At 40.3% G+C, this 12,416-nt stretch overlaps 1 protein-coding gene across 2 annotated transcripts in view; it reads right to left on the bottom strand.

The window, feature by feature from the left end:
* SPAG16 (sperm associated antigen 16) overlaps positions 1-12,416 on the bottom strand; it is a 510,294-nt gene that overhangs the window by 208,330 nt on the left and 289,548 nt on the right. For both annotated transcript variants that reach the window (XM_042446654.1, XM_042446655.1), the window contains one exon: positions 5,500-5,626. In XM_042446654.1, coding sequence (XP_042302588.1) covers positions 5,500-5,626 — 127 coding nt within the window. The remainder of the gene's footprint in view (positions 1-5,499; positions 5,627-12,416) is intronic.

Below are 12,416 nucleotides of genomic sequence, written 5' to 3'. Positions count from 1 at the left end.
AGCCTTCCTCCCCTTGTCTTTGCCCTCATCATCCTCTTCCTGCACCTCATCTGTCCCTGCTGCTGTAATTGCCAGGATCAAATCTATCTCCATGACATTTTACCTATGTGAATGGGAATGGGAATCCGGGATAAAATGCCATGGAGAGATTTGATCGTGACAAATCCATGAAATAACCCAGTTTCCACACTGAGTGATTTCTTTAGTGTGAATGGGCTCTAGGAATATTAGGATGTGGACTGGACATAGCTACTGAAGAGCAATGGGGGGGGGGAGTGGATGGTGGGAAATGGCCAGACCATTCAAAATAAGGCACTTTGACATGGACAGCTTGTCTTCTTGAATACCTCTCAAATTAAAGATTTGAACCTTGTGTTGTGCTGGATGTGAAGACTGTAGAAATTAACACAATCTTTTTCTCATGGACAGATCAGTACCTACAAAGTTTGAGACTCAGTGGACATCTTTACTTATACCCCGGGAGCCTTTACTTATACCTCCATGGCTCATGGAGATTTTCCTTTCACGGATGTGGGAGGTTATTTCAAATCCCTCATTTCTCTGGAAACTGTTTTCTTAATCATCATCATAATAAAAAGACCTTCACTTTAAAGCAAATGGCTATGGTTGGAGATGTAACCCCCAAAGCGGGGAGATTAGGACCACAGATCAATCCCTGCCACAATAACTCAGAACATGGGCATATTGATGGCTGCTTCTTCTACTTTAAATTCTACCTTAAGTAAATAATGCAGCAGCATTGCTGTTTGACACTGAATTGTAATGGTCCATTTTATTCAGGGTAGATTTTTCAAAGGGAAGCAGGGATTGCAATTGCACCGATATTTAGAATTTGCTGAGAGAGTGATACATGCTTCAGATGCCCATCTGTTGCAGGTACAGTCCCATAAACCTAACTGCTTTTAAATCAAAGAGTTCTTTTTTTTTCCTCCCTTGCTTTAGGGTATCAAAAAATACAGCACACCTCTTGTTACTTTGAGATGGAACTTAACATTCAAGAAAGATTGATCAATGGCCACATGTTTTGAATTAGCAATGAGGATTGTTGACCTGGGCCAATTTCTTATTTAGGGAGGAGGCTGTAGCTCCAACCATGATGTTTTGCTTTAAACAGAAAGGTTTGTCCCCCCACTCTTTTTTTTATGTTGTGTCCCTTTTTTGTAACAGAGGAGGTAATAAGCAGGAAAAAAAACATAAGTGCTTGATGGCTGGTGCCAATAACAATAAACAAACAAGCAGTCAACAGGAACAAAATAGCTTAGATTTGTTGCACAAAGCAGATTAACTCCTTGAAATCAGTTTGAGCTCCATTCAAAAAGGATAGTGAGTTGATATACTGGCATTTAAGTCTGTCGTTTAGGTGCTTATCACACAATGCTGTTGGACTACTATAGAGGCGGATTAATCCTTCCTTTGCTTCAGTCTTATTATATGAGGTTGTAGAGGCATTGGGAATTTGACTTTTTCATGCTGGAAATCATTTGTTAATGGTTCACTTTCCTGCTATAGTTCAGTAACCAGCCTGAGTGCAAATGTCTCATTCTGTTAGTAGAAAAACATGTTGGCTGAGATTCTATATTGGAGTGCAGAGTGAATCCATTTCAGTTTCACATCCTTCCTCTTCGGCTGCTTACACATTGAGAGGGCCAGAAGGGGGAGGTAATTCTAATGATGAAGCATCAGCTGGAGTCAGCTTAGGGTGAGAATGAAATGAGGACGTGTTCACGGGTGAAGTGTGTAATTTTTTTCCCTTCCTCCAGAACATCCATGTCTCCATGGCCTGCATTGCCTCCCCTCTCCCCACCAGAAACAAACAGCCCTCCTAGAGCTTGGCAGTTGCTGGTTGAGGAAGTTTGGGGTCAGAGGGCAAGGGCAATAAAGCCCTTCATACCATCCAAAAAGGGACATATGCACCCATAAGTCACATTTATATGTGCACATATCATCAGCAGAATGCTGACTACTGTCTCCCAAGTAATCTTCTGGTGCTTCAGCCAATGAAACTGGAGAGAAGACTAACACAGTGATAGAAGACTAACACAGAATTTACCTGTGATAAAACCAACCGAAAACCCATTCTTACTTCACTTAGCTTTTAAAATGGTTTTCATTTAGGCTGCTCTGGGGAGGTTTTCCAGGACTGAAAAGTTGTTTTAAAAGTACTTTTCTAAAGGAAATACATGTTATTATTTTAAAATAAAAACTACTACTTTAGATCACATGGGCCTGTTACAGACTGCCAAAATAAAGCTGCTTCGGGTCTCTTTGGAGGTATACTATTTAAATGATGCATGGGTCCGGAGGTCGCGCCAAAACCACCCTCCATTCCTAAGCACTGGAGTGCAGCTTTGGTGCACCTTCCGGATTCTTAGGATGCATGCATCATTTAAACAGCATACCTCCAAAGAGACCCAAAGCAGCTTTATTTTGGCAGTCTGTAACAGGCCATGAAGACATAATTAGTGCAAATATTTTTACATAAACAAATATGCTATATACTTGCAGAAAGTCTATTTCAGGTTCTAAAGCTTCTGTTATGAACCTTGGTGGGAACAATCCATAGTTTGTTAGGTTGTCTCACCTGAATCATTGCCCATCTTTATCCTTATTTGTGAGGTAAACCAACTTTAGGCATGGCACTTAAACTCCTAATATGAGACACACTACTGTGCCAATCCAGACTACAGTTAAGTATTACAGACATTGAAGAGTGTGAGCAATATTGTTCTCACTGGGTTTACTTTTTTCATTATTTACAATCACAGTTGGAAAGAAAACACCATAGATATGGCTTTCAATAAGTCATTCTCACATAAAATAAGTGAAGGATATGACAGTTTAGCATTATGTAAGTGCTTACCTGGCCAGCCACAGGAAATGAAATACAACAATCAATTATGGCAACAAATTTTTTGGAAGGCACTACTAAAATTAGCACTTAAAAATAATGAACATGTTTGGGCTCTGTTCAAAACTAATATTTTTATTATAGCATACACAGTCATGGGCTAGAGTCATATCACCAGATAAATGCACACTGGTAAATACTGTGACCAATTTACAATAGCAGTAATTAGAGATAATACTGCCTTTGAATATACCCTATGCTAAATTGACATATGTGAAAGAAACTTCATTAAAAAACAACACTCTAGGAATACCAGAGGAATTTTATCTTTTCGAATTCCTCTGTGGTGATCTGATCAGCAAGTTAATGGCTTTGATGAAAAATAGGCTTGCTCTGCTTAAAGTACCCTAATGTTATTGCAGTGTAAACTTAGGGATGGCTTGTTTGATGTGCCATTGTACAAACTGCATAGGCCTAAAGTCTTATCTGTGTGTCTTTGTGCCCTGGCCTTTCAAGGTAATAACCTCTTAGGGGGGCTGCTATAGCCTTCTTGCTGTGGACAATTAATGATGATCACATTTGAGCTTCAGAATTTCAGAAATCCATCTCAGTACATTTCAGTCTTGTAAGTGACTCTTACACTGTAGTTTTGTGTGGGTTTTTCGGGCTATGTGGCCATGTTCTAGAAAAATTTCTTCCTGATGTTTCACCAACATCTGTGGTTGGCATCTTCTCTGAAAGCCTTCGACCCTTACACTGTTCTTTCCCCATCTTCATGGAAATTTTGGGGGGAGGCAAGGGAAGCTGTCCTTTGTCTCTTGTACCTTCTACCCCTGCCCCAAACCCTGAAGACTGTGAAATGTTGCCAGTAACAAATAGCTCCAAAAATGCTCTTGAAATATGCCCTCTTCATCTTTTTTATGTGAATAATCAACCTTGCTAGTATTGAAAAAGGCAGTAATGTAGAATTTCATCATACACTTTCAAAGCTGGTGGGAACAAACACTTATGAATTGGTTAGAATAACTAGATTTTATAAAATTTTGGAGTATGTGGAGTTCACTCTGACCTCAAACTGACCTGCTAGTGGAACGGCCATTTCTCCAAAGCGAGGAGACCAGGTAGGCAACTTGCAAGGGAGGGGGCAGGACAATATACTTGGAAATTCCCCACAGGAAGTTTGGGAATTGGTAAATGGGAAAGCCATCAGCTCCAAACCTAACACAATCCTGATTGTTTGTTTTCAGTCTCACACTTGTTGGGCCAGTGATCAAATCAACAGCCCACCCATCTATCTGTTTGCCTTCCTCCGTTTGTGTCAGACCCAAATGCATTGACCAGGCTATTGTACAACTCGGCTTAACAAAGCCCAGGGAATTAAAACCCTTTTTCTAGGCTTCAGCCAAACCATTAACCTAATCGCTTAGAGGCTAGATTTCGCCTACAAGATCCCTTAGATTTGCTCGCTCAGGTGTGCTATCTTCAGAATACAGCTTGGCGCCAGACTGGACTCTGATTTTATCTCCCTCAGTCATTTCCCCCCATGTTCCAGCAGCCATGTCTCTTCCATCATCCACATCTACACTGGATTCCCATGGAGAAGCCTTCGGAAGTGAGTATCGCCCATAGTACTTCCTCTCTCAATCTATTCCTGTATTTCCCTCCTTTACTTCCATTGAGTATTGAGTGTGTGTGCGTGCCCTTTGCTGAATCTTTGTTCCCCTTTCAATAAATATTTGGACTTTAATTGGAGAAGCCTGTCTCTGCATCATCTCTTAAGGGATTGTTTGGTCCTTTGGTATACATCAAGGGACACAGTCTTGCAAGGGCATTGTTACCCCTCCCTCTCAGCAATTTGATTAATTTAATTAAGAAATTCCCCTAATTATAGTCTTCCTAACAGATTCCAGATACTGACACAATCAGTCACAAGTATTCCACTATGACCAGGTGCAGTTGTCTATATCCAAGGCCTTTCACCCCTTCCATGTAGAGCAGGGCTTCACACTCTAGTCTATCTGATGTTTGGGGATTGGCCATTCCCTTTTTGCAATGTGCCAAGGACCAGCACTATATTTGTTCTCAGTGGGTACCATTGTTTCTTTTGGTCCTGGAAACTTGCTTGGCATTGGGGCTCTCCCAGGGACAACTACTTTGGGTTGAAGTGATATAAACTACACAGAAGGATGCAGTCTTATGTCAGAAACCTAGCAGCCATCTTAATTTGTCTGTTTATCCAGAAGATTTGAAACTCTGGCTTTCTCATATATTTAGTACTACTACTAGACAATAAGTGAAAGTGCTCAGTGCCAGTCAAACAAATATTTATGTGGTATGATCTAGCACTGTATTGTATTGTATTGGTCAAGATGAAGTATTCGGCACTGAGAAATATTATGTCTAGTAAAATACAAACCTGTATAAGTGCTCACCAGCAAACTATAAATGCTTATAACATTCACACATTTCCTCATTTTGCTATTACTTTATCCCTCAAAGTCAAGTATTGATCACATTCACTTTATTGATCCATAACTACAAAAAATTAAAATATTGCCCATCTAATGAACACAATGCTTGACCACTTTGCATCTATTAATTCAGACCACAAAGCAGATAACTTTACTTACTGTTCTGGCATCCCAAAGAGAGAGGGTCTTGTCTGCAGAGCTGGTGAGAATGATGTTGGAGAAAGGAAGAAACTCAATGCTGTTTACTGAATCCTTATGGCCACGTAAGGTATATCTGCATCTCTCACTGTAAAAGAATACAATGACATAACCTAAGAAACTGTTATTGCAGAATAAATTAGGAACACCAAAAGGTAACATGGAGTACAATAAGTCAACCAACTATGACTTAACATCCACAGTATATATACAACACAAAATATATACTTCCAATCCTGTTTTTCTAAAGAAAAAATCATATTGATTAATTATACCAGTAACAGTCAACTGGGGAAACTAGTTCCACTTCTTTGACTTATATACTATTTCTTTTGTTTTATGTCCTTAGTAATTTGTTTATGCACATTCTACAATTGCAATTAAAATAAATGAATGTGACAGAAAGGCATGATGTCTCTCCGGGATGTTTTAGAAATACCATATCTCAATATCCTTACAGCTTTTCTTGTAACAACAATCAGCCTTTTCCTTTTCCAGGCTTCAGATTGCTTAGAAAGTTGTGATAGCTTACAACTTACTATATTTATTAATTAAATGGACACCTCACCTGTCTATTAAGAATGTTACCCAAGGCAACAACTTTAAGATTAGTCCATTTGGATCAGACAAAGAGTCTAAGGATGGATGGATTAGTTTCATTCTGGTCTATGTCAACTGTACTTGTGTTTGTTAGTCCATTCCTTCCCATATTCGGAGTGTGTGTATAATGTGAAATATCACATTTAAATTGTATATATTTCCCCTAAACTATACACGTTTCCGTAAATCTTTCCCGCTCACAATACACTTTTAATGTTCTAAGTTAAACATTGAATTGCAAATAAATAAATAAAATAAAATGGAACCGTGCAAAATCTGAATAATAACTGATTCCAATCTATGTCTTATGCCAGTAAGTGAGAATTAGATTGGCTTTCTTAAAATGAGTATCAAACTCCCCGGCTTCCATAGGAGGTGCTTTCTAGCTCAGCATACTGCTTCCCAAAATGGTTGCTCTAATACTTTCAGTAAACCCACATTCAGAGAATAAAAGTAGCAATGGGGCACACACATACTTTCCAACTGTTCTGATTTGGCAGGAGCAGTCTTCATAAATCCTCCTGCCCTCCCACCTTTTCAGCTGCCCTTAAAATGAACCAGTTTCTGTCTCACTTTCCTCCATTATCCTCAGCTTCCTTCAATTACCAAATCCAGAATTCAAAATGAAAAAGTAGTTTGCACTCAATCAACCCAACAGAAGAGAGGAGGGACAGAGTCTTGCCCTTCCCAATAAGCTCAGAGAAATGCAAAATGTTATAGTCCTTCTCAGCTTCTCTCCCTAATGAATAACCAACTTGATCTCACTCTTTTTCAACTTGATCTCACTCTGATATTGCCTGGCCACTTGTGTCCTGGTTTCCATCTGTGAAATATTAGAGGGACGCACATGCTGTCCTTTGACCACTGTGCACATGCCTATGACAAGGTGGGTATGCACATGCTTGCATTTGACCACTGTACATGCCTACCACAAGGACTCAGTCCTACAATGACCACTAGTTACTTTTGTAAAAGCATAACTCCAAACTCTAAAAAGCTAGCATTTCTCTCTCTCTTTTCATCCCTCTCCCTTTACCTTACATTTTGCAAGGCGGCAGACACACTGTAAAGAGAAGCAAGGGTCAAGACTGCAGCTGCCTGCCATCTTTCCCCCCCAAACAGTTTCTGGGCCCTGAACTTGGAAACAACGATGGCAGCTGGCAATTCCCTTGGCTGGCATTCCACTTCCTACCATGCCAAAAATATGCTTAAAAGAACGGAAATGAAAGGAACTCAGTTGCTAGTCCTGTGGAGATGTGTGGTGTTGGGCAAGGAGGCCTGTTTTCTTTGACAATTATCATATCACACTTCAACAGCAATGTGTTTGTGAGAGGGGAGAAAGCCAGGCTGAGGATATATTCCTTTTGGGAAGAAGAAGAGCATATTGATTTATATGAGACAGCTCCCAATAGAGAAATTGAAAGCTGCATCTTCAGGGAAAGAGACAGCACAAGAAAGGAATATATATTATGAGTAACTCAGACAGGATGAAGGGAATTGCAGACAGGCAGGCTGCAAGACCAGACTTGTGAGAGATTAATTAGGTGTCAGAGCGGAGAGGCCCATTCAGAATCCCTTAGCAAGGTGAAAATGGACTTAAAGTGATGGACCACAACAGGGATGGGAAAGAAGGAAATGATTTGTATGTTTCCTTCAGGAACATAAACACTTGGGCCTATTTCTGTTCTCTCACTCTTTGCAGCTTCTATATCAAAGTGATCAGCAAGCTCCCTTCACTCCCTCCAGATTTAATTTACCATTCTGGTAACTCACTGACTGATATTGTTCAGAACCTCTGACTGCTACATAAAACAAACTCATCTTCCTCCAGCTGAGACATAATTTAAATGGAAGTGTGCAGTGATACTAAAAGCAACTGCTGAAAAGAAGGCAAAAGCCTGGTGATATTTTACAAAGAATAACATAAGATTTGAAGCATATCTCTATCACCCACACGTTCTGGATACCCTTTCCTCCTCCTGCATTTCTTCTTGGACAAAAGAACAATTCCATAGCAAATGGACAAAATTTTGAACCCAGCAATATATGTGTAATGACAAGATCTTTCTCCAATTCTAATGCAAACATAATTTCTCACACTTTATAATAATCTAAAAAAGGATAAGTTCTGGAATTGTCCTATTTGTTAATATTGACAGTCTCTTAAATACAATATTGCAATAAAACAAATTAATATAGTGTCTTTTTACTATATTCGTTGTTGGAAATCCCTGCAAGATTTTTGGCGATAGCTCATCCTTACTATGGAACAGAATTTTTTTTGCATGCCTCATTCATCTGTATGCAACTAGAACGTGATGATGAAACCACCATCTTATATTTTAATGTGCCTTTTACAGAGACCCAAATTTATAATTAGGATTTAACAAGAGTAAGACATGAGATTTAACTCTGTGTGTCTGTGATCCTGTTCACCTTTTGGTATTAGAAATACTGAATGAGACTTTAGCCAATTACTGTAATGAAGGCTAAGAAAGATAGTGTTTTACATTGTTTGAAGCTATACCCTGCTATGGAAATATAATGTTTGTGTTCTTTTTGTTTTTTATTTTTGCTTCTAGTGAAGATATTATTGTATGTAATAAAAAAAACTAAAAATCCACAAAAACAGGGAGAGGCAGGAAATAGAAATATTATTATTATTATTATTATTATTATTATTATTATTATGAAAGATAGAATCATAGCATATTATTATGTAAAAGAGTTTCTACTAGACTTCTAAACTACTAAGGAAGACCCCATTCCTGATAGATAGATTCCTCAATCAAGGAAAGCACAAGCCTGAGTCTTCCCAACTTGTGCAGGGCTGTTGGAATAGGGTGACTTCGAGGTTTCCCATTTGTGTGTCCATAACATTTGAAGCAAAGCATGCTATTGACTTGTATTTTGGTGAGGTATTCATCCTGGTCTGTCAGAGAGCTCTGGTGCCTCATCGAACTAAAAATCCCAGGATTCCATAGGAAAGAATCATGTCAATTAAAGTGGTGTCAATCTGCTTTAATTCTGCAGTGTGGCAGTGTCCATATTGCAGATTCCAATTTAAATTGTTTTTCATGAGAACAATTGTTTTATTCTAAGCAATTGGTGATATGGAAAATTATGTCTCATAGTTATATGATGATTACTATCAGATGTGAAGTGCGTACATCTGTCTGTTTTTCATATAATGAGGTGATGATCCCCTTCTTTTTTAATCTTTAGATTTAAAAAATTGAATCTATAGATTACCCCATGGCCACTCCCTTAATTTATCAATAATATTTTTCGTCATTTTTAAAAAATGTTAATGCTATTTCTTCAAAGGAGAGTGAAAATGTGTTGAGGAGTATCTGGTTTCCCTCTTATCTAATGTGGATTGTATAATTTTTAGGGCTTCCGTTTGAGATATGCTGGTAGATAGTGCTCTTGCATCTATAGTGCCTAATATGTCTTTCTTCTCTGGCCTTCAAGGTGTTTGTTTATAAAATCTGAAAGCAAGGGGTTATCCAAAACATACAATATCCTGACTTTGACCTGGAATGAGAAGCTGAATGCCTGTCTCTCCTGATCTGATGTGGAACAAAACTATTGTGCAAGTTCCAAGATAAGCAAAAGTTTAAAAATGACCCAGGATAATCCCGGGATAGGTCCCAGGATAGACAGGAAATTGAGACTTCCCCATTCACTCACTTGGGCAGAGTGGTGGATGGATGGATGGTTGGATAAAAGGGCATTTCAGGCCTGTCATTATAAGCAGAGGACAGCTATCACATTTAAACAGCAAACAAACAAATGTCTAAGTATGATTTAAAAAAAGAATACCAGTAGTATTAAAATGGCTCAAGCAATATTAAATGCATGCTTCACTTTCTTTTGCTGTATGGTCAACACAAACGTATCTCCTCTATTCATATTCCAAGGGGATTTGTTGCAGGGGTGTCATAGATCAAGGACAGACCTGGTTGCTAATGCATATGAGAACTTATAAATGTAGCTGCTGGGGAATTGAAAATATTCTTAGCAAACTCTGAAAACAAGCACACTTACTACTGGTTCACATTACGGTTTAAAGCTCCTCTGATCATTTTTTTATAAAAGGATCAGACTTAATTGGTTTTACCATCTGCCACCCTCACATTTTGACATAAAATAATGTTTCCTAGAAGTTAAGATACTGGCATGAATACCTTAAACAAGAAGACTTACCATGGTTAACTGTAATTCATTTTCTCTAGTTGTCTTTTCAGTAAACAGAAATTAATAAGTGGTATATTCAAAACTTGAAATAACCTGTAGCCCTCAGAATTAAAACACTAGTCACACCACACAATTCAGGCACTATTATTCCCCTTTAACTTCCAAGGTTCCTATGAAATTCTGGCATTTGTAGTTTGGTCAGAGGCACCAAAGGAACATTCTCCACCTGAAGACTCCAAAGGCCTCTTCCTCAATGGACAATCCCAGGATGGAGCCTCAGCAGTTTAATAGGCATCATAGCATTACAATTATGGAGTGTGAATGGACCCCTGGTCTGAAAGGACAGGTTGTTCACCTGTAACTGTGTTTCTTCGAGTGGTCATCTGCGAATTCACACAAATGGGTTATTCTGCGCCTGCGTAGCAATGCTCGGAAACTTCTGGAATCTCTGGGCAGAATGCAAAGTAACTTTCTGCAACTTTTTGGCGGTAACTCCGCCCATCTCTATATAAAGCCCCTAGCGGCCCGCTCTCCCTCAGTTCCGAATGAGCCGCCACAGCTAGACGGCAACGTCAGCAATAATGTGAGCGGGACACTGAGGGGATGGATGGGCGGGATTTGTGTGAATTCGCAGATGACCACTCGAAGAAACACAGTTACAGGTGAGCAACCTGTCCTTCTTCTTCGTGGTCTCTGCGAATCACACAAATGGGTTAGACTGGCAAGCTTAAGTCAAGGAGGAGGGAGTGTCCAAGCATTGTAACATTCAATTTTATTAATACTAATAAACAGCATAACCATACCATAAAGGGTTGTTGTGAATTCAATGGAAGCCAGGGATCAATGCATGCCAGAGATCAACACCGCCCTCCCAAAGGCTGCGCCTTGTCTGTCCCTAGAATCCAGCCTGTAATGTCTGATGAATGTTAAAGGCTGGGACCAGGTAGCAGCCCTGCAAACATCCTCCAGAGGAATTCCAAACAAAAAGGCAGAGGATGCAGCTACTGCCTGAGTTGCATGGGCTCGAACCCGTGCCGGAGTGGGAACACCAGCAAGTTCATAACAAAGGTGAATAGTGCTAGTGACCCACTTAGAAAATCTCTGTGGGGAGATCGGCATCCCTTTTTAAGTCTCTGAGTAACAGACGAAGAGCCTGTCTGAAAGCCTTGAGCCCGAGGTTCTGTCGAGATAGAAGGCCAAAGCTCTTCTTACGTCCAGGGAGTGAATGCGACGCTCTTTGTCTGTGGTCGGGTTCGGAGCCAGGGTGGGAAGCACAATGTCCTGGTTTAGATGGAAGGCAGACACCACCTTAGGTAAGAAGGTGATATCAGTCCGGAGAACCACCTTGTCCCTGTGAAAACGGAGGTAGGGCTGGTCAGCCCGCAGGGCACACAGCTCTCCAGCCCGACAAGCAGACGTTATGGCCACCAAGAAGGCTGTTTTCCATGTAAGCAGTCTGAGGTCTGTGGTGGCCATGGGCTCGAAGGGTTTAGATGTAAGCTTAGAGAGCACCATGCCCAATCTCCTAGACGGGCTAGGGAGCGAAGAGGGTGGATGTAAATTATTGAATCCCCTTAAAACCTTCTTAACCAAGGGATTCCGAAACAGAGACGGCTTATCCCCAAACGTATACCTGGAGGAGATGGACGACAAATAGCCCTTGATAGAAGTGAGGGCTAAGCCAGAATTGGCTAAGGATATAAGAAAGTCAAGGATGGTGGGAACTGACACTTGAGATGGCGTAATCTTCCTGTGGTCAAGGAAAGCCAAGAATTTAGTCCATTTATAGCTATAGGCCCTGCACGTGGATGGTTTTTGAGCCGCCAATATGACGTCCCGAACCTCAGATGGGAGGGAGGTCAAAACTGTATCCTCCACGCTGCCAATGGGAGAGAGTCCATGTCAGGATGGAGAATCAGCCCGTTATGCAGGGAGAGAAGGTCAGGACGGTACTCGATTTGGAGATAGCGTCCTTTGGAGAGTTGTAGAAGGGGAGCAAACTACGGTTGTCTTGACCACTATGGGGTAACTAGAATGACATCTGATTGGTCGGTCATGATTTTTGATAACACCTTCGT

Source organism: Sceloporus undulatus, chromosome 1 (genome assembly GCF_019175285.1).
Source record: "Sceloporus undulatus isolate JIND9_A2432 ecotype Alabama chromosome 1, SceUnd_v1.1, whole genome shotgun sequence".
NCBI classification, from domain to species: Eukaryota; Metazoa; Chordata; class Lepidosauria; order Squamata; family Phrynosomatidae; genus Sceloporus; species Sceloporus undulatus.
This window is presented reverse-complemented; position numbering and strand designations above follow the sequence as displayed.